Here is a 25889-nt window from a genome sequence, read left to right on the forward strand (position 1 = left end):
TAATTTCTTTATTGGCAAAATGGTCATCGCATTTTGTTTTTTTAATACTGAGAAGTCAGGGTGATGTTAGGGTGAATCTCAAAACTACACACTTTATTTGCAGAAGCAAAAAAATAATGTGTGTCACTTGTTGCAGCAAGTGTATCATACTATGTAACTTAATTTTCTACAACTCACATTAAAGAATGGTTTTGGCCATTTGAGGTTGTTCTGTTGTGTTGAAAGGACGTTTAGATTTCAAACATGTGTTTTTTAGATTCCCAGAACGATGCATCATTTTCAATAGACCATTTCCGAGTTGTTTTGAACCTCATTATGAAAGCGAGGCTAAGTGCAAAGTTTCATTCATATGCAAACAAAACTAATTTTCATTTGAAACGTTTTGCACTTAGCCTCGCTTTCATAGTTAGGTTCAAAGCAACTCGGAAATGGTCTATTCAAATCCCTTCACAGACCTAAAAATGACGATGATAAGAGGCACGTACTTGAACGTTCCACAATCCCAGCGTCGCACTCAACTCAAGCTTTACCTGATGAACAACATCAACGACATTTTGCACTGAACTTCCTTAGTTGCCTTAAGTCCTGAACAGCACTAACTACTACACGTAGATAAATGGGATGATCAAAGAACTATTTACACAATCCAAAAGTAGCTCTTGCACGCTTCACGTGCCGGTGTTTCCCTGTTGTAAAGCCTCACAACATGATTCTTTTTGTACGGCTTTTCGGCTACATTCAGATGGCTATTATAATTACTTTTCAGGTAGAAAACATCACTTAACCAGTATGCCAAGTTCCTCCAAGCATAACAGAGGCCAAGCCTACAAATGTCTTGTGTGTGGCAAGTGTTTTCGTGAAGCCGCATATCTTAAAAGACACGAAAGAGTTCATACTGGAGAGAAGCCTTATGAATGCAAACAGTGTGACAAGTGTTTTAGTGAAGTAGGACATCTAAAGACCCATGAAAGAGTTCATACTGGAGAGAAGCCTTATGAATGCAAACAGTGTGGGAAGCGTTTTAGTCGAGCAGGAACTCTAAGGAAACATGACAGAGTTCATACTGGTGAGAAGCCTTATGAATGCAAACAGTGTGATAAGTGTTTTAGTGACGCAGGACATCTAAAGACCCATGAAAGAGTGCACACTGGAGAGAAGCCTTATGAATGCAAACAGTGTGGTAAGCGTTTTAGTCGAGCAGGAACTCTAAGGAAACATGACAGAGTTCATACTGGTGAGAAGCCTTATGAATGCAAACAATGTGACAAGTGTTTTAGTGAAACAGGACATCTAAGGACACATGAAAGAGTTCATAATGGAGAGAAGCCTTTTGAATGCAAACAGTGTGGAAAGTGTTTTAGTAAAACAGGAACTTTAAGGACACATGAAAGAGTTCATACTGGAGAGAGGCCATATGAATGCAAACAGTGTGACAAGTGTTTTAGTCAAGCAGGACATCTTAGGAATCATGAAAGAGTTCATACTGGAGAGAAGCCATATGAGTGCAAACAATGTGGCAAGTGTTTTAGTGAAGCAGGGCATCTAAGGACGCATGGAAGAGTCCATACTGAAGAGAAGCCTTATGAATGCAGACAGTGTGGCAAGTGTTTTAGTCGAGCAGGAACTCTTAGGAAACATGACAGAGTTCATACTGGAGAGAAGCCTTATGAATGCAAACAGTGTGGCAAGTGTTTTAGTGAAGTCGGACATTTAAGGACACACGACAGAGTTCATACTGGAGAGAAGCCTTATGAATGCAGACAGTGTGGAAAGTGTTTTAGTGAAGCAGGAACTTTAAGGACACATGAAAGGGTCCATACTGGAGAGAAGCCTTATGAATGCAAACAATGTGGTAAGTTTTTTAGTCGATCAGGAAATCTAACGAGACATAAAAGAGTTCATACTGGAGAGAAGCCATATGAATGCAAAGTCTGTGGCAAGTGTTTTAGTCGAACAGGAACGTTGAGGAGACATTATAAGGTTCATGAATGAATGCAAACAGTGTAACAAGTATTTTCGACACTTAAGAAGTTTAAGAATACCTGAGAGCTCCCACCAGGATGCTACGGATTGCATTTAAGATGACATGTTCACGCAAACCATCACTTATAAAGAAATCCACTCTGGTCATGTTAAAAAATACGTCTGCTGGATTTTTCAAGAGGAGTTGAGCAGTGAGGCGTTATTCCTTAGCCGCTATGAAAATTATATGACTATAAGCGATTTACTTTTTAAAGTTAGTTCCCATGTTTTCTTTATTGTGGGTGAGAACACTGGATTAAGGAGGTTCTAGACAGAGAATGTTTTTCTTTTTTTTTCTGTTCTTGTTCGTTGAAAATGGTTTTTAGCAAGAGCATTAATGTTAAATCAATAGGCAATTTGGTGCTATTCGTACGCCATGTACTCTCTTTGATATATTTTGTACTAATCCTGGCATATAACGTCTACTTTTCGGTAATCTACCTACAAAAAGTTTCATTACAATTCAGTACTATACAGCTAAGCTGTTGCTTTCAAAGTGTAAAATTTACTTTCCGTCAGGATGACGAAGAATGCTGCAATAATTGGCTTATCTATACATCCTCGCGAAGTTCGTGATTAGACTAATTTTTGTCCTCTGTATCAGGAGTTGCCATAATGATAGAAGAGCCTACAAAGAAAGAGCACACAGCCCAACTCTGCTACTAAAACAGAGCACATGATAATGTAGCATAAGTATGAAAGGAGTTTACAGTTTTCAATATTACAGTTAGGTTTGCTTGTTCCAGTTTCAGTTAATGGCATTTAAATTTACAATTTAATAATTATTAGGAAAAAAAGAAGTCGTATGCATTGGATAACTGTAAGAGTGTGAGGAACCCTTTGGAAAACCAATTACCTTGGTAACTTGTACTTTTAATTTAACCTCACGTATTGTTTTTTTCTTTTTTGATGAAGTTGAAGTTATTAGAGAAAAACTACACTTGAAAGTCATTAGCTTTAATAAAACGGATGTTAACTATTATTTAAAGACGTACACAAGTTGATATTTAACAAAGATCTCACTTTTGTCTTCAGTGGTAAGAAAATACAGCGAACAAAATGAGAGTTATCTAGGAAAAAAAACCCAAAAAGTAATTCGTACATAGCACTGGCTAATTTTTCAATTTTATTTATTAACGTTGCACATTACTATGTGACGTGGTGGAACAGCGTTTTAAGTTATTAGTCGCTAGCGTGGTCAAGGTAACAGTGACGTAAGAGGAACATAATGACACAGACACAACGATGCAAAGTCGGTGACCGTTTTTTTTCTTTAGTTTCATGTTTTATAATCCTAATAATTTTATACGTATTCAGGGCTATATGTATTTCGCATATTTCACTTTCAACGTTTTATATTTGTCGTTATGTTGCAAGTGTAAATGATCTCTGATTGTTAAACTGTGGAGTTTAAGTTTTCTTGGCCCTCTGTTGGGATTGTTCACATTAGTTATGGGTTTAGATTATTGCTGTGTTGCTTTAGCTCCATCCTCGGAGACCCAGGGGCATTTAGCCGGGTGGAAGGGATTTTCGTGGGCAAGAGTTTACCGACTAACTGCCCCTGGGTCTCCGAGAATGCTTAAGTTCTTGAAGCAATTGAACATCATGGTTGATCACACTTGTTGTTTGGTGATATTGTAAGGATTACTAGTCTCAGAACTGAATTGTTAGTAAGCCTATGAGCTATGATTATCTGCCGTTGCTGTTACTTATGTCGGCATTTTATTAAAAGACGTATACAACGGAAGGATGCTTCAGTGTTTTTTGGTGAATCTGGCAGATGAAGGAAATGGGGCGAGACAGTTTGTCCAAGGAAACATGGCCCTTGGACCGTTGGTCCCAACCCATACGTAATTGTGAATCCGTCAGGATAACTCAACAAGAACATTGAAGCAAAATACCTCAAATGTTGACGCCCGTTTACCCAGATAGCTTTCTACCATTTTAAAGAGATATTTGTGCAAACTACTACTGATTGGTCTGCATGTTCGGATGCTAGATTGTTTTAGATGAAAATCTTAGCCATAGCAAGCGTTGGGTAATGGAATTTTACTCCCTGGATTTACTTACTGTTGGTGGTCGTTCTAGCTGACATTATTCTTCGCATTTGTTACCACATATTTGCCCGTTCGAAAACGAAAGGAATAAGTTTTCCAGTGTTACAATATTTTTGAACTGACTATAAGACTAACATCGAATTTCTGAAGCAAATGAAGCCATTCAAACAGATATCTACGGAAATGAACCTTTGGGTGCCGCTGATCCGTCGCTTAAGCGTGTGTTTAGGTGACAGCAGCCAAAAAGAAAGCGCTCATCAGTGAAACGTAATTTTCTTCGAAAACGAAAGGAATTTGTTTTATCTGTCACGAAATTTTGAACTGACGTGTTGTCGAAGACAATGGTAGACTATGTCTAACACTAACATCGATTCTCTGAGGCTAATAAGACCATCCAAACAGGTATCCTTAATCCACCGAAACTTTTGTTTCTTGTTTTTAGGAGGTACAAAGTCGTTCACGTCTCTGGTATTTCTCTTGTTTAGCATGCGTCCTCGAACATGCTAAACAACTTGCCAGAAAGAGACGCGCTGCTAGCAAGGAGAAGGCCTTTCGAAATATTGCCAACAGACCCATCAAAAAAAGTGTTATTACTGTAGGTATATGAAAGAGGCAGACTTTTTCCCATGGCTTTTTCCTTGTAAAAGCCCTGGGAACAAGGTTAATAATAGACGTAGCATTTCCCATCGAAGGTTTATCAAATGGTTACCTTTCCTGCCAAAAATTGTATATAAAAGGGTATTAGATTTGGACCTCAAGATATAGCCTCCCTGTAAAAAGTGAGTTTATTACCCCAACTTCCCGGTGAGCCTCATTGTACAATTGGATACCACGGGCCTGTTTCTCGAAAGTCCCGGTAACTCACCGGGCCCGATAAGTATATTTGAAAATTTTTTTTTCGCCGATTACGCAGTGATTACAGGCATGGTACTTGGCCAATGTTATCATAGAATTATAGGATTTTAAAATTTAGTATTGAAAGCTAACAAGAATTGACTTCTGCTAAAAAGCTTTTATCTCCAAAATCACTTATCGGGCCCGGTAAGTTACCGGGACTTTCGAGAAACAGGCCCCAGGCCGTATAAAGTGAAAAGATAAAAGTGTGATGTGTTGTATAGTCTTCATTGATAAAGACTTGAAAAAAAAGGCACATGTCTGGCTAATATGCCCGGGGGGGGGGAGGAGGGGAGGTTCTCCCACAAAAATTGGATACTTGAGTGTGCGGTCCGCTTCCCAAAACCCTTACCCTATTTATGACCAAAATCTGCGATTTTCCCTACCCTATTTATCACCTGACCAAAAATTTGATACCCTATTTATGACCTGTTAGTGTCTGGTCAACTTCAGTTCAAAAAGCCCTGGAGCCCAGTGCCCGACCGGAGCGCGTGACAAGCCGTTGCGGTACAAGACTAGAGTGCAAAAATCGATACCCTCTTTTTTACCAACTGAAAATGGCGGCAAAATGGCTAAAATCGATACCCTATTTACAATCAAGGCGGCTGAAAAACCATACCCTTTAAAACTGCACATACCTATAAAGCTCATATAAGGGAGTGCTCCCCCCCCAGGCTAATATGATGCTCAGTATTTCTTCCTCTGTGTCCTTTGAACATCCGATTCGAGTGTTGTGACCCTCAAGTGTAAACATAGCCTGTTCCAGGCTCCTAGAGAGATGCGCGAAGGAGAGTGCGAGGGGACGAAAACGAGGGGGGAATGGGGGAGAGAAAAAGAGGGAAAGAAGAGGATCCTGTAATCATTTTCTTAAACACCTCATGCTGGTATACCAGCTCCCGGTATACCCTCTGATTGTTCGGTTTTGACAGTTCACACATCACACGAAAGATATCGCGAAAGAATCCGGCTGAAAGAGTCAAAATGGCGAGTGTGTCACACGCGCGTGGTTTTGATGAGACTGAGTTTAATGCAGTTTTAGAGAATTATCTTCGAGATTTCTCGCAAGTTAAAGTACTCAGGAAGGAGCAAATAGCTCTCGAAAGCGAGAGACAACAATGATAAGCTTTGAAAGACGAGGATCTGTTAGACACTAATATCCGTGATAAACAAACATCCTGCGGCAGTTGTAATCTTCCCGCAGAGATATACAATAGCATAAACATGAATTTACGAGTAAAGAAATCCACGGATCCTGTGTCTTCACATAAAATTTATTTAGCGCTACCTGAAATCTTGCAGTTAATCCGAGCCGATAAACTTTAACAAATGCCACAGAGCTAGCATACATAATGGCATATCACTAAACTAATCCTAACGGCTCAAAATGATCAGTAAGAGACCCTCCATTCAGTATATATAAGAATTCCCCCTCACGATCAAGATAAACACCATTAAGCAGAGCGGTCGCATCACGTTTTGATCAAAAGGGAAGAATCTCTTATACAAAAGGAAAATCGCTTAAACATGCTTGTAAAAGCAAAACTGAAAAAGTTTATCAAAACAACGGACACACAGTGGGAGTCGTGCAGATCTGTCAAGCAACCCCAATTTAACATCAGACTTGCCATAAATTCTGGCCAGGGTCCTCGCACAAGTGAGGCAGCTGACGCTGGAAAGCTCGTCGTTTCTTAAAAGCTTGCGAAGACACAACCAAGCGAAGACACAACATCGGCCAACACTAGAGTCTCGTCGCCCGATAACGTCGCGTAAATAAGTTTCTTATTTCGAACGGCGTTGAACAAGGTCACCCGGGGAACTTTCGTTCCAAGACACGTCAATTTATTTTGGCAAAATCTACAGGATTTTGAGGGTTGAAATCCCAAACCCGGATAACCTTTCGGTGTCCGCGACATCAAAGCAATAGGGAGCTTAAGATCCGACGACGGCGGGTGTCTGCGACGGCAGCTATGACCGTGGAAAACTGGGGAGAGGCCGCCGTCGTAAGGCGTGAAAAGTAAACCTTAAGAAACCGACCGGAGGACGGCTACGAGTTGAAGAAAGGGTTCAATAATTTTTATTGTAGTTATAGCTTCTCTTGTACGATTAAAATAAGTCGAAAAATCCAGATTTTTCTTTTTCTTCTACCCATTCCATAAAGATTCTCCCATTTAAAATCACATATTTTCAATGCAGGTAACAAGACAACATGTAAATATGCGTACAGACAATTCCAAACCAGATTTAAAACAAACTTGTAAATATTATTAATAACAATTCGTTAAATCATCGCACCATTCCAGAGCCATAATCACGTCGTGCCACGACATGATTATGACTTAATGGAATATAGTTGAAATATTGTATCTTCTTCATTAAATGTTGCATAGACCAAAACTTGGTTCTGCGATGATTCCTTCGCCTTTTTCCTTGTTAATTCAAAACTTTCGGATGGATCTGGATCAAAAGAAGCTCGATTTTGTGTTGTCAACAAACTGAGCCGAGATTAATGTTGAATGTTGACTCGTTATTTCGATGAAGGACGACTCGTCTAATTTAGCTACAACACAACAGAATTCAAACAGGCTATTTAATGATTGACTTTAATACATATTCCTAACAGTACATGAAGAAAAAAAGAAAACTTACTGGTTGTGGTTTGCAATTGGCGGCTTCGTGACAGAGCCACAGTCCATGTGGTCATCGACAGCCCGCCCACATCGGCAAAATGAAACGGAGATTAATCCTTCAAAAATCTTTTTCTCTTCATGAAATACTCAAATAAAACGATCCACTAATATTGAAAAACCTTTAACTATCGAAAGTATCAAAGAATTTCGCCGAATAAGACCTAAAATGGGATTATTTTACTCACGTTTTAGACGCGACGGCAAACTCGGCATTTTGACGTCGTAAATAACCCCGCTACGGCGGGAAACTTTTCACGACGGCTGTCCGGAAGTTATTTGGCAACTTTTTTTACTTCCGCCCGCCGTCATAGACACCCGCCGTCGTCGCAATCTCGTACCCAGAGTCTTCAGGCTTTTTGGTCAGCGGGGCAACGCCGGGAAGACTCTGGGGACATCGAAAAAATTCCAATTTTTTGATTGGCCGTTCGGTAACGGTTTCCATTGTTTTACCGCAGAAATCCTGCGGTAATAAAATTAGATGTCCCCAGAGCAGAGGAGGTTGGACACGGTTCGAAAGGCATGCTGGGACGAGTTGTCGGTTCGCGGTCAGTTGTAACAAACCTTCGTGCTGTGCGGACCTCAAGGAATGACAAATTTTCGCTTCAAAAAGGCAGAAAATCGGTTAATTCGGCAATTTATTCGATAAGTTTTCTCCGGTTACCGTTAGCACACATCGACTGACTAATTTAACGCTCAAAACGTTGGGTTTATACGGCGATCCTAGTGATCGATCGATCGAAAGCCGGTACAACCGAAACTGCTCCATGTAATCAGTGTAATTACCACTTCCATACAATTGCAAAACCAATCCTGTCGTCCTTCTATGAAATCGTACCTTTTGAATTATAATGTACGATCACGGGCTCGAAAATCTGGCATTGAAATATTCAGAGTTCATAACTACTGGAATCCAATTCTGGTGGAAATAGCCGAATATTATAATACGAAATGAAGTAAACAAGGATTGTAGGGAAATGAAGATTTTCACGGCCTTACTGGATAGGAATTTTGTTTAACCATTCTGTATACTGGTTGCCAATGAGACTGGGACATGGAAAAAGCTCTCACACAAGTTCAGCTTGCAAGAGTCATAGATTTTAGCCACACAGGAGTACTAAATATGTTTGATATAACAAGTTCTTCAAATAATAATTTGTTTTATTACATCACATGTTGCATGAGGGAAATGAAAACATCAAATTGATCTTGAATGAAATAAGTCAAAAAACCTTGTAAACAATGCCAAATACTCTACCTTCCTTTACTGGGCAGACCCTTACTTTGTATGAAAGAGTCAGTGTACTGTATTTGATCAAGGTGAGGGGCCCTGGGTGCATCTCTCTCTCTCTCTTAGTCCTTTGAGCCCCCAGTGGGGCATAGGGCCTGGGTGAATGCTCCCTCTTTAATTACATATTCAAAAGAAAATAAGCCCTTTTAATACAAACATCAATACACAAAACAATGTTATGGAGATTATGTACATTAGTACCCTCAAAAATAGAGTGTGAAAGCCAAATAGTAAGTTGGTAAGGAATCACAAATGAACAATAAAAATTCAGAGTAAGTACAAATAGCTGCTCAAAAAAGGTATCTCGTTTCCATAGTCTAACAAACTATGATAGCACACAATATAAAAGTTTTGCCCCCCCCCTCCCCTCCCCCCCCTTTCCCATTACTATAGTGGTCTAGCCTTATGAAAAACTCCAAAAAACCTGTGAGCAATATTCTCTTTAATCTTGGAGAGTTTTAGTTCAGTACTAACAAGACAGGCTACCAACTATCAAATCTGTTTTTATTTTATTTTAATAATAACAATCACATTAATAATGAAAACTGCTGTACATATTGCACATGTGATTCATAACTTGGCAAAGGGGCACAGTATTATAGTCACACTAGAGTGTCCTCCTCTCCTTTACATGTACTAGTCACTTTAAATCTACAACATATCCATTATAATTATGTTATTGGATAATTTGGAGAAATATTGAAATACAAATTGAGGGGAACTCTGCTCACAAGGCATGCCCCCTACTCATAAACTAAGGGCCTGTTTACATCGAAGTGTATTTTGTACACCAATGTGAAGGTGGATGACTCGACATAGTTTGCAGAGCATACCAGAGATTTCAGCTTCTGACAATAGTCAAGTGCAATTAAGATCAAATTAGCATACATCTACTTTGAAGGTCATCTTGCAAATCAGCTGTCAATCCCTTTTATTAACAACACAAATTACATACAATTTATACACAATTATATATTTATACAATAAGCACAGAGGTAATAAGTCAAATCATCAATAGAGATTCCATATATGCTTGACTTTTGATGTAAAATACATGCCTGAAGTGACTAAATATTTTTTTGTATGGGAATATATGGAAATTTATACAGTCAGTTATGCATAGAGTGTATACAGCTCAGGCATGCAAATTGTTGTACAAGCATACAAGATATACTTTAAAAGTATAAGTAGAATGTAATTTCTGCACAACTGATTCTTAATTTATGGAACTAAGTCGCAAGTGGTTCCCCTTTTTAGTTATTAATTTTTCTGTGGATCTGTGCTTGTGATAATTAACTTTAAGTTTCTCTCGTCAAACCAACGGATATGTTTGCCCACGTACAAGCAACAAAACAATGCTTCCAATTATTCCATCTATTCTCCTCGTAGTTGGTTAGCTTTTCCTCAGTTGGACCACCCATTGGCCGCTTGCTCGTCATGATTTTACCTGGTGAAATGAAGAACCGGTAGTTAAATTTGATTTTTTTAAACCAGGAGATTACGCAGACTGCATACAAAATTCGCGGGTTCTTCGTCACGTTTCATGGCGTGAAAGGCAAATAGTGGCAAAAATCCAACTACTTCAACATCGCATAATTCACTAACCAAAGAGGCGCTTAGGGGCGCCTGATCATTTTCTATTAAGAAATTAACCTTCTTTGGAATGGATATTAATTTTGAAGTCTGAGAAGCTTGAGTTTGGAGAGAAATTGACAAAATGTAACATCAACTCAAATTTCACGAAGCGCAACAAAGGCCGACTATGAAGCACCCGAGTCGAGCCCTAACTTGTCTTAAAAATTAAGTTTAGAGTCGAAAAGTTTCCTGCAACTAGACCAGTACCAACTCGAACGTGTCCTGTGGGTTTGAAATCGCAAAGCCAAAAACAAGTACGTTAAATGATTAATATTGATACTCACTTCTTCCTAGCCTCCCACGCAGACGTTCTTAGTGGTTCGGTACGCGTGACGAACCCCTAAGAACGTCTGCGTGGGAGGCTAACTTCTTCCTAAAAGCCCGCCATGTTGATTTCATGACCACGATAAAAGAGCGTTCATGATTCGCTAATGCGACCAACAATAATGCCTTTCGAACCGTGTCCAACCTCCTCTGTCCCGGCGTTGCCCCGCTGACCAAAAAGCCTGAAGACTCTGGGTACGAGATTGCCGTCGCTCGGTAATGTATGGACAACCGCGCGAACTTGAGAACTCGCGCGAGTAATCGAAACCCGTGACAATGAAAAGTTTGACATTTTGACATGTTGACACATTTTGGAAAAAGTAGGCGGCATGAGGTGTTTAAGAAAATGATTACAGACTCCTCTTCTTTCCCTCTTTTTCTCTCCCCCACTCCCCCCTCGTTTTCGTCCCCTCGCACTCTCGGCCTTTGCGCGTCTCTCTAGGAGCCTGGAACAGGCTAGTGTAAAGAAAGGCGGAGTATGATAGCGTTCTGGGATAAGTTCCTTCTTTAATCAATACTAAATCTAAATCAATTAAAAATATTACCAACACAACAATAACTTTTTCAAGTGACATTTCTGTAATTGGAAGCAATAACAAATGAAACAGATCTACCAACACTTCAAGTGTAGTCCTGTGCAGTCCACATTCAATGACGCTGAGTAACCCGGCCTTTTTACCCCTCGAAGGTTTGTTAATCGAGTAAGCGACAAGATTTGTTTGTTTGCAGGTAGGACAAAATGTTCAGTGTACTTTTAGGCATAGTAGAGGTCATTGGGCAACATACTTAATGTATAGAGAAAAGGAAAGGGCGATTTTAGCCAACACATATGTAGATATTCTAGCAAGTAGGGCAAGCATTCCGCAGAATGCAGTCGAGTTTTCTACTTTAACTTTGTCGGCGAATCCAACATTATACAAGGAGACAAGCTTGTATTTTTGCATAGAATTGGACTTTTGAAATATTCCCTACCCGCAAGCTTTAAATTCTTATGGCTAAAAAATGGAATATAGGGCCTCTTTCACCCATTTACTGACTCAAGCATGGTACGAAATAAACACAAAAACGTCTGCGTCCTGAAAGTTTAACCAACATACATGTATGGTAAGCGAAAATTGGGAAATTGGCAGTTTCCATTGGTCAGTTGCTCCAACACATTTCAAAATCTATTGTCATCTGTGCGTTGTCAAGGCCAAAAATATTTCCAACAAAAACATATAACAAAGAAATTTCCCAGGAAAATTCCCAGGAAATTTTTTATTAACTATGGTGTACATTGGGCAACAATTTTTTTCCATTTAATAAGTTGGTGTTTGGATTACTGTTGTTTTTACCAAAAACAAGTTCCTGAAACTTATCTATGATAACATTATATATGACTGAAATAGTGAATGATAAATAGATAAAAAAACATAAATTTCTGCAGGTTAAAATCATGTCAGAATTATACAGATTGCACATGCCTTGATGTGATTCAATAATGCTTTTTACTCTGTACTTTTGAAACAAAATAACGTTTTTCTTATGTACCATCAATGCATAATGCAAGTAAAAGCTTTCTTTTGTAATGGCATAAGGCAAATAGTGCAGAAATAAGAGTGGGAAATAATTTTTCTTTATGTGAAGAGATAGATCTATTAATAGTGGATATTATCACTGTTTACCCACTATTTTCTCACTGACAGCAGTGTCACTATTCTGTCCACTTAGGGTAGTTGTTGTCAGAAATCATGGTTTGATCAAAAGCACCTTGCCCTTCTCTCACTGGGGCTCAATTTCAGTCTGGTACCCAGTGTTGACTTTGCAATGTGGTCTCTTGTGTTAGCCATAGGTTCTGTGGCAGTAATTTTAAAGTGCTTCCTTGATTTTGCAGAACTGCTACGTGCAGTTCTCAAGGGTGATCAAGTAGGTGGAGCCAATTTCCAAATGAGTCATTTGTTGAAACTTGATAATTATCTCCTCCTTGGCAATGAAGATATGGAGATATAAGATACATACAGCTGCTTGTAGACTGAGAAAGGTTCAAAACCTGCGTGAAACACATTTTTTGACTCAGTGTAAGGATAGGCAACAAAACCACACCTGTGTGTAATTTAATAAATTTAATTTATTATCATAAACAATTTGACTGTTTTAGTTATTGGTCAAAATTGCCAGTTTTAGAAATTCTTCCCAAAATTTCCAACTAATTGATATGCTAATGCAGCAAATGTTATGCTTGGGTTACCTGCAGTCCATTGAGCCAGGAAATGCTGCTCTGATATAGAACATTTAAGTTAATTGCAATAACGATCTAGTTTCACCTCTTGGATGACATAATCCATGAGGTATGGTAGTGATGTTCAATTCACTCAGTCATATGGTTTGTAAAGTCTTCTGACCAAACGTGTAACATTGCAGGCTACACTGACTACTTCTGTTGCCAAATGTCAACTGCTATTGCTTCTTGCATTGATTTATTTGCTCACTAAATTGATAGAAGAAGTTCTAAGGAATACTTGACAGTTAAAAAAATATAAATAAGAAATATGAGAGTTCCCAGCAAAGAGTAGATTCATGGATTGTGGTTTTGTCAAAGCAGGCTAGGTAGACTGTATCTGCCATTACCAATCATTACCAGAGCCTGTGTTCTGAATATGCCATTAGATTAGGTGAACAGTAATTTTCTTTGGCCTTGGCCACTTTCATTGTAGGTCTGAGCTGTCATTACCACTGATTGAATTGCTAACGAACAATCAAAATGCTCCATTGCTTGCCATTTGTGGATGAACATGCCTTCAGTGAATAAGCTGCCATCACTGGCAGGTGTTTCCTTACCTTCCTCTCTCCTTCCCCCTGCTTCAGTTTGAGCAGTAGAGCATTGTAACTGAAGCTGTTATATGTTATCTAGTGTGTAGAAAAAATATGCCACCACATTTCTTCCATAATTTTCACTTGTTGAAATTACTACACACATAGATGCAATTTTTTTAAATACTGGTATCTTGGATTGGGTGATATTAAGATTGCTCAATTGTGCTCAGTCATGTTTCAAAAGCTTACAAAACATTCTTTCAGCCAGTTTGATTTGCTTTAGATGGCAGCTATTCCTTGCATTTGTCCTTGAAATGTTTTTGTTTTACAAAATTGTGGAACAGATATGAAAAGGTGGCTATAGATACCCAGCACAACTACAGACTTCTTGCCATTACACTTTACATTTCAGAAAGGGAAACAGAAATAATTGGACATGAGATTACATGCAAATACTGTATCTTTATGGCATTGTTTCTCTACTTACATGTACAAGCTTATACCTCTCAACTGTGAGAGTTGTAGTGATTAGACATTTTGTGCCTTCGTAGCCTGCAAGCAAGCTCTTTATTAGGTGAGGGGCTATTGATTAGGGTGGGGTTTTGCTACTCTGTACCAATCCTATTGCGGATCACTTGCTTGCCACTTGCTGGTGGGTCGTCCACTCCCACTATTTCTTCACACAGCTGACCAAATAGCAACTTGCTTGCAGGCTAGTGCCTTCATTATAAATTTCAGGAATAATAAGTCATTAAATAGAAGAAGAATCCTTTCAGTTAGTACGCAACTTAAGCAGTTGCGAAAAGAAAGCCTGAGAAAAATTCAGGCTTGAACGGGATTTGAACCCATGACCTCTGCAAAGCCAGTGCAGTGCTCTACCAACTGACTGCGAGGATCTTTGTCCATTTAATCTAAGATTCATATGTTCATATTCATTTATTCATCCTTCACGGGTATATTACGAACTCACAATATCAACAGCTCCAAGTTGCTTGATAGCTCAGTTGGTAGAGCACCGGCATCGCAAAGGTCATGGTTAACTACTTAAGTTGCATACTATAAACTGCAAGGATCTTTCTTCCATTGAATTTTTCATCCGCAGTTCAAATATAAATAATTATTATGATGTCTCATATATTGATATTCAATAATAATTCAAAGAAATGATTTAGAAATACATGAAACAAGAAATATGAGTGATAGGAACCGACGTTTTGGTGCATCTTGCGCCATTATCAAGGTTACATAATTCATGATAAAAAGCGGTTTGTAAGAAGGCTAAGTTGAAGCGAATTTGCATAACATAGTGGCAAGCTAATTACTTAAATACTTCAGCACGAAGAGAATCGGACTGCACATTCAATGTTGGTTTAAGCTCTTGAATATACAACATTTCATTTTCAACCCGTGTTTACTAGCGTAAGCTTAATCAAGATCTAAGCCTGCGTGAGCCTAAGCCCAACATTGTAACCCAGCAATGTGTTGTTTATTTATTCAAGTGTGACCTGTGTGATGCAGGTTATGTTGGGTATACAAAGGGCCACCTTCACGCGCGCGTTGAGGGACACCGTCAAAAGGCGTCATCAATCTGCAAGCATTACTACAAAGAACATAACACTGCTGTTCCGAACAATTTCTTAGCACGCTTCAATGTAATCAAGAAATGCATGAACAAATTTGACTGCCTTGTTAATGAAATGACCTTTAGAAATTAGAAATTTCTTTCTAGCTGTAGCACTTGATTCCCATTAATCTTTGGCACAAACAACCTGACTTAAGTAGTCAAACTCCAAAGACTTGAACTAAATGCAGAAATGGCTTTCTCAGCAAATCAGGAGCGAGTATTTTCATCACTCAACCAATCAGGAGTGAGTAATTTTGCCCTCTGTGAGAAGAAAATAAAGAAACTATTTCACTATTTCGCCCAATCAGCATTCAATAATTTTTCCCTCTATGTTGTAAGGTGTGGTAGTTTGTACGGTACCCTTGATGGATAGCACTCAAACACAGAGACAAATTGGATGCTTTGTTTAGTGTGTCATCCATCCTCGTTATTAAACCAGTTATCTCAACATTGTTGGTCGCCAACATTAGTAAGGTAGATATTGTGGAAGTTAAGGGTGATTTCCTCAGGGGGATTTCTCAGATTAATTCCTGTCAGGGAGGCACAAAGATCTTTATCCCAGTGTTTAAGATTAGTTATTTAAGACTGTTGTGGGTTAAAAGTTTAGAAGAATTGTTTTTGGTATAATAATTTTGGTACGGACCATTTTAAAGTTCCATCGTCTTTTCTGGTCGAACTTTCTGGGCAGTTAGAGTTTTTTGTGACCCATTTTTAGCCTTTTTGGGTCCAGCAACTTGGCATCCCTCCCACTAATGATTTTAGACCTGCAGCCGAGGCTAACCAACTGGAGGGGCCAAGCAAATTGGCTCAGTTAAACAACACTTCTCCCCCCCCCCCCCCCCCCGGCACTCAAAAAACAGACCGATTAACTAATTAATAATTCAAAAGCCGAAGACAAAGGAAATCATGCACCGTGACGTGTCTGGAAATCTGATGCAAAACTCCTCGTTTTTGCATCCTTAATTTTTCCTTCAAAATCAATTTGCCTGAGACGTTATATCAAACACTCATCACAGTGTTTTCATCACAATATCAAAAACCTCGAAGTTCGTCAAAAATACTCCGCTACGCGTGGTATTTTCAACTATCTTCTCGGTGTTTGATATGTGATGAAACACTGTGTTTCGTGTTTGATATATTACATGTTATTGTATTGAACTCTTGATGTTGGAAGTAGCAAAGGAAGACACCCAAAATATGTACATGTTAGTTATCGCCTTTAAACGGATTGTCAACCGATTTGTTTGTCGATTTACACAATTTCTTGGCTTGTCTGTTAGCTCGGAATTTGGATTTTGTATTTCAGCTAAGCCGAACTCGATGGAACTGGGGAACTGTCTAACCAAAACATGTGACAGCGTGAATGAGAGATTTGAGCCAGAATTTGAATGTCAGAATATAGTGTCTACAATTAGTTCGTAGTAGCTAAATACTGTAGTAATACTTTAATAAAGTTATTCATTCACTCACTTACACACATGTGCCTTGTTTTTTTCAACACTGTCATTTTTGTTGAAGTTGGTTTCGCATTTTTTTTTGATGGCAAGTTATCTCTCAACCTAATATGTTCTTGCGAAACTGCAAGTTGAATTCATTGAAAATAATGATATTCTGAAAAGAACAACTGACCTTCATGAAAGTTTAAGATTTTCGTTGGAATTTTACCCAGAAATTGGAAGTTAGGCATCCAGGGTGCATGTCTCCCTTGAAATGTCTAAAAGACTGAGAAAATTTAAACTGAAGTTTTAGTTTCAAAATGTAGCCACCTATAGTGAGTAGACTCCTTTCAGCTAAAAATTTGGTGGTCACGATATAAGAGTATGATAAACTCATAGCTTATCATTTTATGGAGCGTTTTATTTTAATTATCAACACACAGGATATTTTCAACATGCAGAATGCATGTTTTAAAAATTGTTGACATGGTCATGTAATTTCCTATTATTTTCTCACCCACACGCATGTCACCTGACTAAGGCTCATAGTTTAGATCACGTCTTTAGTACTCCAGTTGTTACCCATGGCACTTTTTAATATTTTTGACCACTTACAATACGAAGGAAATTCAAGTGCACACAAAGAATAAAAATTTAAAGACAGTACAGGAAAATTCTTGCTAAGTTGTACTCCCAGTTATATTTAGAAGATGTTTCTTAATAACGTTTCAGATACTAAACAGCACTAAAGGAAATGGCTAGGAAATGTCTAAGGATGCATCTAAGGATGCATGAAAGAGTCCATACTGGAGAGAAGCCTTATAAATGCAAGAAGTGTGGCAAATGTTTTAGTGTAGCAGGGGCACTTAGAAAACATGAAAGAGTTCATACCGGAGGGAAGCCATATGAATGCAAACAGTGTGACAAGTGTTTTAGGGCAGCAGGACATCTAAGGGCACATGAAAGAGTCCACACTGGAGAGAAGCCTTATGAATGCAAACAGTGTGGGAAGTGTTTTAATGAAGCAGGAACTCTAAAGTCACATGAACGAGTTCATACTGGAGAGAAGCCTTATGAATGCAAGCAGTGTGGTAAGCGTTTTAGTGTAGCAGGAAATCTAAGGAGACATGAACGAGTTCATACTGGAGAGAAGCCTTATGAATGCAAACAGTGTGGCAAGTGTTTTAGTCAAGCAGGAGCTCTAAGGACACATGAAAGAGTTCATACCGAAGAGAAGCCATATGAATGCAAACAGTGTGACAAGTGTTTTAGTGAAGCAGGAAATCTAAGGAGACACGAAAGAGTTCATACTGGAGAGAAGCCATATGAATGCAAACAGTGTGGCAAGTGTTTTAGTGCAGCAGGACATCTAAGGGCACACGAAAGAGTCCATACTGGAGAGAAGCCTTATGAATGTAAACAGTGTGGCAAGTGTTTTAGGCAAGCAGGAGCTCTAACGAGACACGGAAGAGTTCATACTGGAGAGAAGCCGTATGAATGCAAACAGTGTGAAAAGTGTTTTGCTGAAGCAGGAACTCTAAGGAAACATGAAAGAGTTCATACCGGAGAGAAGCCTTATAAATGCAAAAAGTGTGGCAAATGTTTTAGTGTAGCAGCAAATCTAAGGGCACACGAAAGAGTTCATACTGGAGAGAAGCCATATGAATGCAAACAGTGTGGCAAGTGTTTCAGTCGAGCAGGGATACTAAGGAAACATGAAAGAGTCCATACTGGAGAGAAGCCTTATGAATGTAAACAGTGTGGCAAGTGTTTCAGTCGAGCAGGAATTCTTAGGACGCATGAAAGAGTCCATACTGGAGAGAAGCCTTATGAATGCAAGGAATGCAACACGTTTTATCGCCACTTGAGAAGTTTAAGAAAACATGAGAGAGTCCACAACGATGCTAGGGATTGTATTCAAGATAATATTTCCCCACAAACTTACACTTTGATGGAGCTCCGCTCTGGTCACATCTGCTGGATTTGCCAGGAGGAGTTGAGTAGTGAGGCGTTACTCCTTGGCCACTATGAAAATCATATGATTACAAGTAATTAACTTAACTGTAAGCTTGTTCTCACCTATTTTATCATCGGTGACAACACCGGACTAAGAAGGTCCAAAACAGAGAATTTTTTTTTCTGTTCTGGTTTGTCGAAAAGGGTACAGCTTCGGTTTTTAGCAAGAACGTTAATGTTGAATCAAGAGGTGATACGGTGCATCATGCACTCTTTATAGATAGTTCCTATAAAACCTGGCATCTAACGTCTACTCTTCGGCACTCTACCTGCAATAACTTTCGTTACAGTTCATTTCGAAACAGCTACGTTAAAGAAGAAGAAGAGGAGGTTGTTGCTTTTGAAATGTTAAAATTTATTTTTTATGGACGAAACGGAAAAGGCTGCTAAAATTAGCTTATCTATACTTCCTCGCGAAGTTCTTGATTTAGCGACAGGAGAGAACGTGCAGTTTATTACCATTTGTGTTGAAGATATTTTCACAACTTTACTTATAATTGGTCTTTGTTTTCACATTACTCATTGCAGCTATGGGTAAACGACAGTTACGGTAAACCAAACGGCTACCCCTAGAATAATAAATAATAATTAATATGTTTTTCATGTTTTGCCTATCGTACTGTTATCCTGGTTAAAATAGAGCCATTCTAAACTAAGCTTCATGTGGTTTGTTACCGTAAGTAAGGTCGATTGGTACCATTTGCTTTAAAAAATAAGTAAATGTTGAAATATTTGATACGTAAACCGTGGAAAAGTCCCAGAGGACACTACAAACTCGTTCCCAGGGTCCCACCTCTTTCTGTCCCCTGAGAAGAGGACGGCCGCTGGAAGCGAGGATGGAGAATAATGAACGTTAGCAAAGCTTAGAAATGGAAGTTGAATAGATCTAGAATTGTAGGAGTAAAACTTGACACTTTTTCTTTTCTGTTACAGTCAATCCACGTCACGCGTGACCTGTATGCTTGAAATTTGAACGGAGTTTTGAAATTTACATGTCAGTTTTAAACATCGCCGGCGAGATTTCAGAGTTCCTGTAGGAATTACCCCGTAATTTGCCTAAATTTTTGTCCATTATACCAGGAGTTGCCATAATGATAGAAAAGCCTAGAAGGAAAGAGCACACAGCCCAACTCTGCTACTAAAACAGAGAATATGATAATGTACCATGAGTATTAACCAATCACCTTGGTAACTTGTACCTTTCATTTAACCTCGCGTATTGTTTTTTTCTTTTTTAGTAAAGTTGAAGATATTGGAGAAAAACTACACTTTAAAATTATTAGCTATAATAAAACGAATGTGAACTTTCTTTAAAGACGTACACAAGTTGATATTTAACAAAGATCACACTTCTGTTTACAGTGGTAAGAAAATACAGCAAACAAAATGAGAGTTATCTAAGAAAAGAAAACCAAAAAGTAATTCGTACCTAACACCGGCTAATTTCGCAATTTTTATGATTAACGTTACACATTACTATGTGACGTGGTGGAACAGTGTTTAAAGTTATAAGTCGCTAGCGTGGACAAGGTAACAGTGACGTAAGAGGAACATTATTACACAGACGCGATGCAAACTGATTTTTTTTCTGTAGTTTCATGTTTATAATCCTAATAATTTTTATACGTATTCATGGTTATTTCTATTTCGTATATTTCACTTCCTTCGTTTTATCTTTGTTTTATGATTGTTAAACTGTTGAGTTGTTGTCTTTAAGTATTTATAGCTCTCTGGTGGAATTGTTTACATTAGTTATGGGTTTAGATTATTGCTGTGTTACTTTAGTTCCATCCTCGGAGACCCAGGGGCAGTTAGTCGGGTGGAAAGGATTTTCGTGGGCAAGAGGTTACCGACCTACTGCCCCTGGGTCTCCGAGAATGCTTTAGTTCTTGAAATAATTAAACATCATGGTTGATCACACTTGTTGTTTAGTGATATTGTAAGGATTACTAGTCTCAGTGCTGAATTGTTAGTAAGCCTATGAGCTATGATTATCTGCCGTTGCTGTTACTTGTGTCAACATTTTATTATCAACGTGTAGAACTGAAGGATGCTTCAGTGTTTTGGTGAATCTGGCAGATCAAGGAAATGGGGCGGGACAGTTTGTCCAAGGAAACAAGGCCCTTGGACCGTTGGTCTCAACCCATACGGAATTGTGAATCCGTCAGGATGACTCAACGAGAACATTGAAGCAAAACACCTCAAATGTTGACGCCTGTTTACCCAAATCGTTTTCTACCATTTTAAAGAGATATCCGTGCAAAATACAAGTGATTGGCCTGCATGTTCGGATGATAGCTTGTATCAGATGAAAATCTTAGCCATAGAACTGAGCGTTGGGAAATGGAATTTTATTCTCGGGATTTACCAACTGTTGTTGGTCGTTTTAGCTGACATTTGTTTTTTCTGATTTGTTACCACATATTTGCCCGTTTGAAGCCATCGAAACAGATATCTACCGAAATGAACCGTTGGATGCCGCTGATCCGTCGCTTAAGCGTGTGTTTACATGTCAGCTGCCAAAAAGAAAGCGTTTTAAACGAACTTTTCTTTGAAAACGAAAGGGAAATGAATTTGTTTCTCTGTTACAAAATTTTGGACTGACGTGTTGTCGAAGAAAATGGTAGAGTATGTCTAACTCTAACATCGATTGTCTGAGGCTAAGAAGACCATCCAAACAGATATCCACTGAAACGAAACGTAAGCGCATGTTTATGTAACAGCGACCAAAGCTTTTAAAACGGTCATAACACTGTCATAATGTACAACACTGAAAAAAAAACACTTGGTCTTTTTCTTTCCTTCTTTTTACAAAGTTGAACAGCTCAAGTTCAGAGCCTAAGGATCAGTCAAGAGATATACGTGGTTCCCTGTAATCATCGGCTCTTTGGCTCCATAATTAAATCCGACATCAGATAACACGTACTGTGAACATTCTTTACTGAGAGCAAGTTTCGTTACAGTTTATTTCCAAATAACTAAGTTGGTGCTTTCAAAGTGAATAAGAGGAGGGATGGGGATGGGATACTCCATATATTGGACTATACGGAAAGGCTCCCTCCGAAAGGGGTACCTTTTTCAGGAGGCGGCCGGCTGGAGGAATATAAAAGGGCCGGGATTTCACGAGCCAAAGTAAAGGAAATAGAAAAGGTTAGAAAAAAACCCTGTCATTTAGTGCCCTGCTAGTAGAGCGTTTCTTTCTGACAATTTTGTTTTTAGGAGGTACGAAGTCGTTCATGTCCCTGGTATTTCTCTTGCTTAGCGCGCGTCCTCGAACATGCTGAAAAAACTTGCCAGAAAGAGACGCTCTGCTAGCAAGGAGAAGGCCTTTCGAAATATCTTGAACAGATATATGAAAGAGGCAACCTCGTTCCCATGGCTTTGGGAACGAGGTTAATAAAAGACATAGCATTCCCCACTGAAGGTATGTCAAAGGGGAACCTTTCCTGCCAAAAATGGTACATTATTATTCCACGAGCGCGCATTGGATATGAGATAATAGATAGCCATCGAGGCGCTTAGCGCCGAGTTGGCTATAATAATCTCATATCCAACAAACGCGAGTGGAATAATTGTTTTATACTTTTATTAAAAACAATCAGAAGTATCGCTAGATCTTTCTGATTTCGCTTTGCAAGTACAACTAGAGGATAATTTAATGGCCGCTATTTCTCGGGCATTGTATAATGGCTCGTATACCATGGCCGCTAAGCCAATCAAATGCCTTGAACTGCGTTATACAATGATCCAGTTTTAATAAAAAAGGTTATTGCATTGGGTTTGGACCTTAAGACATAGCCTCCCCGTAAAAAGTGGGTTTAATACCCCACCCCCACCCTCTCGGTGAGCCTCATTATGTAATTGGATACCAGGCGGTATTAAGTTTGAACATAAAAGTGTGATGTGATGATAAAGACTTGAAAAAAAGGCACATGCCTGGCTAATATGATGCTCAGTAATTATTCCTCTGTGTCCATTAAACATCCGATTCGAGTGTGGTGAGTCGTGACCCTCAAGTGTAAACAAAGGCGGAGTGTGATAACTTTCTGGGATAAGTTCCTTCTTTAATCAATACCAAATCTAAATGAATTAAAAATATTACTTACATTGAAAGCAATAACAAACGAATCAGAGATTCAAACACTTCAAGTTCAGTCCACCATTTAATTACGCTGAGTAACCCGGCCTTTGTACTCCTCGAAAGTGTTGAGCTTGGGTTGTTAATCGAGTGAGCTGCAAGATTTGTTTGTTTGCAGGTAAGACAAACTGTTCAGTTTACTTTTAGGCATAGTAGAGGTCATTGGACAACATACTCAACATACAACATACTTTATGTATAGAGAAAAGGAAGGGGCGATTTTAGCCAACACATATGTAGATATTAGAGCAAGTAGTCGAAAAGTAGAGCAAGCTTTCTTCAGAATGCCGTCGAGTTTTTTCACTTTAACTTTGTCGGCGAATCCAACATTATCCAAGGAGACAAGCTTGTATCTTTGCATAAAATTGGACTTTTGAAATATTCCCTACCTGCAATTTGTAAATTCTTATGGCTAAAGTATGGAATATAGGGCCTCTTTTACCCATTTACTGACTCAAGCATGGTGCGAAAATTATAAACACAAAATCTTTTGCGTCCCGAAAACTTAAGCCACATATGATAAGCGAAAATTGGGAAATCCAAATGATTCCAGAGGGCAATTTGTTCAAAAATTAAAAGTGAGTGTCAGCATAAATTCTTCAAATGCAATTGGAACTTGAACAGGTCAAGTTGGTATGTTGAATTTACAGACATCCAGACTCGGCCATGTTAGAGCCATAATTTGCTTCGTGTTTCATCAGAAGCAACAGCCAAAAGTTCTGAGTAATAAAATGTGGAAGGTCTGTTTAGTTTCCATTTTATAATTGGCCCTTCCTTGTTTATGTCTGCCTTATATACACAGTCAAAAATTTGTAAACATCCTTGAACTGACGATGAATGCTGAAGTATCCAAAACATGTCTTCCAAACTCAAACATTTCGTCCTTGTCTTGAAATGTTTAATATTCTTGTATAGTGCTTCAAAAATGTAGTAACATTTATAGTGGGCTTTTGATAAGGAATAAGCTTTTTTTCCTTTTTTCATATAAGAACAATGTGAAAATGTGATCAAGCAAATAAAGAAAAAAAAGCTGCCATTTCACTTAAATTATTTTTATCAACAAAAATTCTTCATTGGGTCTATGTGTACACATAGTTAATTGAGGGACTGGTTATGAAACTTTGCCATGAAAGCAATGTTGCTGCAATGTATGTTGGAAGGGCCACGATAGTGCACAATGCTTTAATTGTTTGAATGTTCACACTACACTTGAATGTCTTGACAAGAACATTTCTATTGGTCAGTTGCTCCAACACATTTCAAAATCTATTGTCATTTGTGCGCTGTCAAGGCCAAAAATATTTCTAACAAAAACATATAACAAAGAAATTTCCCAGGCTTTGTAACCATTGCCTTTTATTAACTATGGCATACATTGGGCCACAATTTTTTCCATTTAATTAGTTTGTTTTTGGATTACTGTTGTTTTTACCAATAACAAGTTCCTGAAACTTAACTATGATAACATTAGATGACAGTAATAGTAAATGATAAATAAATTAAAAAACACATAAATGTCTGCGGGTTAAAATCATGTTGGTAGTAAAGAAGATTGTACATGCCTTCATGTGATTCAATAATGTTTTTTACTCTGTAATTTTTGAACAAAAAACATTTTTCTTATGTAGCATCTATGCGTAATTAAATTGGATGTAATGGCACAAGGCAAATACTGTAGAAGTAAAAGTGGGTAATAATTTTCTTCATGTGAAAAAATACACCCATTAATAGTGGACAATCACTGTTTACCCACTATTTTTTCACTGACAGTAGTGTCACTATTCTGTCCACTCAGGGTAGTTGTTGTCAGAAATCATGGTTTGATCAAAAGCACCTTGCCCTTCTCTCACTGGGGCTTAGATTAAGTCTGGTACCCAGTGTTGAGTTTGCAATGTGGTCTCTTGTGTTAGCTATAGCTTCTGTGGCAATAATTTTAGACTGCTACATGTAGTTCTCAAGAGTGATCAGGTATGTGGGATTGGTTTTATGAGAAAATGTAAGCCAATTTCCAAATGAATGACTTGTTGAGGCTCATTGAATTCTCTCCACCTTGCCAATGCATATACGGACAATTGTAAAACACATACAACATCTTGTAGAAATGTAATCCATGAGGTATAGCAGTGAGGTTCAATTCACTCAGTCATTTTTGGTTTGTATAGTCTGCTGACCAAACATGTAGCATTGCAGGCTACACTGACTACCTCTGTTGCCAAATGTCAACTGCTATTGCTTCTTGCATTGATTTATTTGCTCACTTAATTGATAGAAGTAGTTCTAAGGAATACTTGACAGTTAATAAAATATAAATAAGAAATATGAGAGTTTACAGCAAAGAGTAGATTTATGGATTGTGGTTTTCTCAAAGCCGACTAGGTAGACTGTATCTGCCATTACCAATCATTACCAGAGCCTGTGTTTTGAATATGCCATTAGTTTAGGTGAACAGTAATTTTCTTTGGTCTTGGCCACATTCAGTGTAGGCCTGAGCTGGATGTTTATGATGTAGGCAGATTAATGTGTTTGTCATTACCTTTGATTGATGAGCTAATGACCAATCAGAATGCTTCATTGCTTGCCGTTGATGGATGAACATGCCTTCAGTGAATAAGCTGCCATTGCTTACAGGTGTTCCCCCCTGCTCCTTTTGAGCAGGAGAGCATTGTGACTAAAGCTGTTCCATGGAGTGTACTGAAAAAGATACCACCACATTTATTCCATAATTTGCACTTATTGAAATTACTACACACGTAGAGGCAATTTTTTTAGTACTGGTATCTGGCATTGGTTGATATTACAGTCAATCCAGGTCACGCGTGAACAGTATTTCCAAGAATGAAATGAACATTCGAATTTGTCTTTGTAATGTGCGACGTGTGAATGGAATGTTGGACATTTCTCTGGAAATCGTTCCGAAATAGACGCATTAACATGAAAAAAAGATTCAAAATAGTTGGGAAACAATTGTTATTCTT

General features: G+C 38.5%; 4 protein-coding genes and 1 long non-coding RNA gene across 5 annotated transcripts in view; 4 read left to right on the plus strand and 1 right to left on the minus strand.

The window, feature by feature from the left end:
- The window catches only part of LOC146453927 (uncharacterized), a 251249-nt gene that overhangs the window by 65095 nt on the left and 160265 nt on the right, over window positions 1-25889 (plus strand). The window lies entirely within an intron of this gene.
- Window positions 767-20793, plus strand: LOC146453932 (uncharacterized). Its single transcript, XM_085096056.1, has 2 exons — window positions 767-1961; window positions 17535-20793. Exons 1-2 carry the CDS (start codon window positions 790-792, stop codon window positions 18814-18816), a joined length of 2454 nt encoding a protein of 817 aa, XP_084952182.1. The 5' UTR covers window positions 767-789; the 3' UTR covers window positions 18817-20793.
- Window positions 5714-25889, plus strand: part of LOC146453933 (uncharacterized) — a 236753-nt gene continuing 216577 nt past the window's right edge. The window contains exon 1 of the mRNA XM_085096041.1: window positions 5714-5732. The gene's annotated coding sequence lies outside the window, so the exon portion shown is untranslated. The remainder of the gene's footprint in view (window positions 5733-25889) is intronic.
- LOC146453934 (uncharacterized) lies at window positions 9374-11060 on the minus strand. The gene is made up of 2 exons (XR_014859394.1): window positions 10951-11060; window positions 9374-10395 (listed from the first exon to the last, which is right to left on the minus strand). It is a non-coding gene; the product is annotated as an uncharacterized LOC146453934 (long non-coding RNA).
- The window catches only part of LOC146453935 (uncharacterized), a 48304-nt gene continuing 45421 nt past the window's right edge, over window positions 23007-25889 (plus strand). Inside the window, exon 1 of the mRNA XM_085096020.1 lies at window positions 23007-23032. The gene's annotated coding sequence lies outside the window, so the exon portion shown is untranslated. The remainder of the gene's footprint in view (window positions 23033-25889) is intronic.

Source organism: Pavona decussata, unplaced genomic scaffold (genome assembly GCF_977016875.1).
Source record: "Pavona decussata unplaced genomic scaffold, jaPavDecu1.1 SCAFFOLD_321, whole genome shotgun sequence".
Classification (NCBI taxonomy): Eukaryota; Metazoa; Cnidaria; class Anthozoa; order Scleractinia; family Agariciidae; genus Pavona; species Pavona decussata.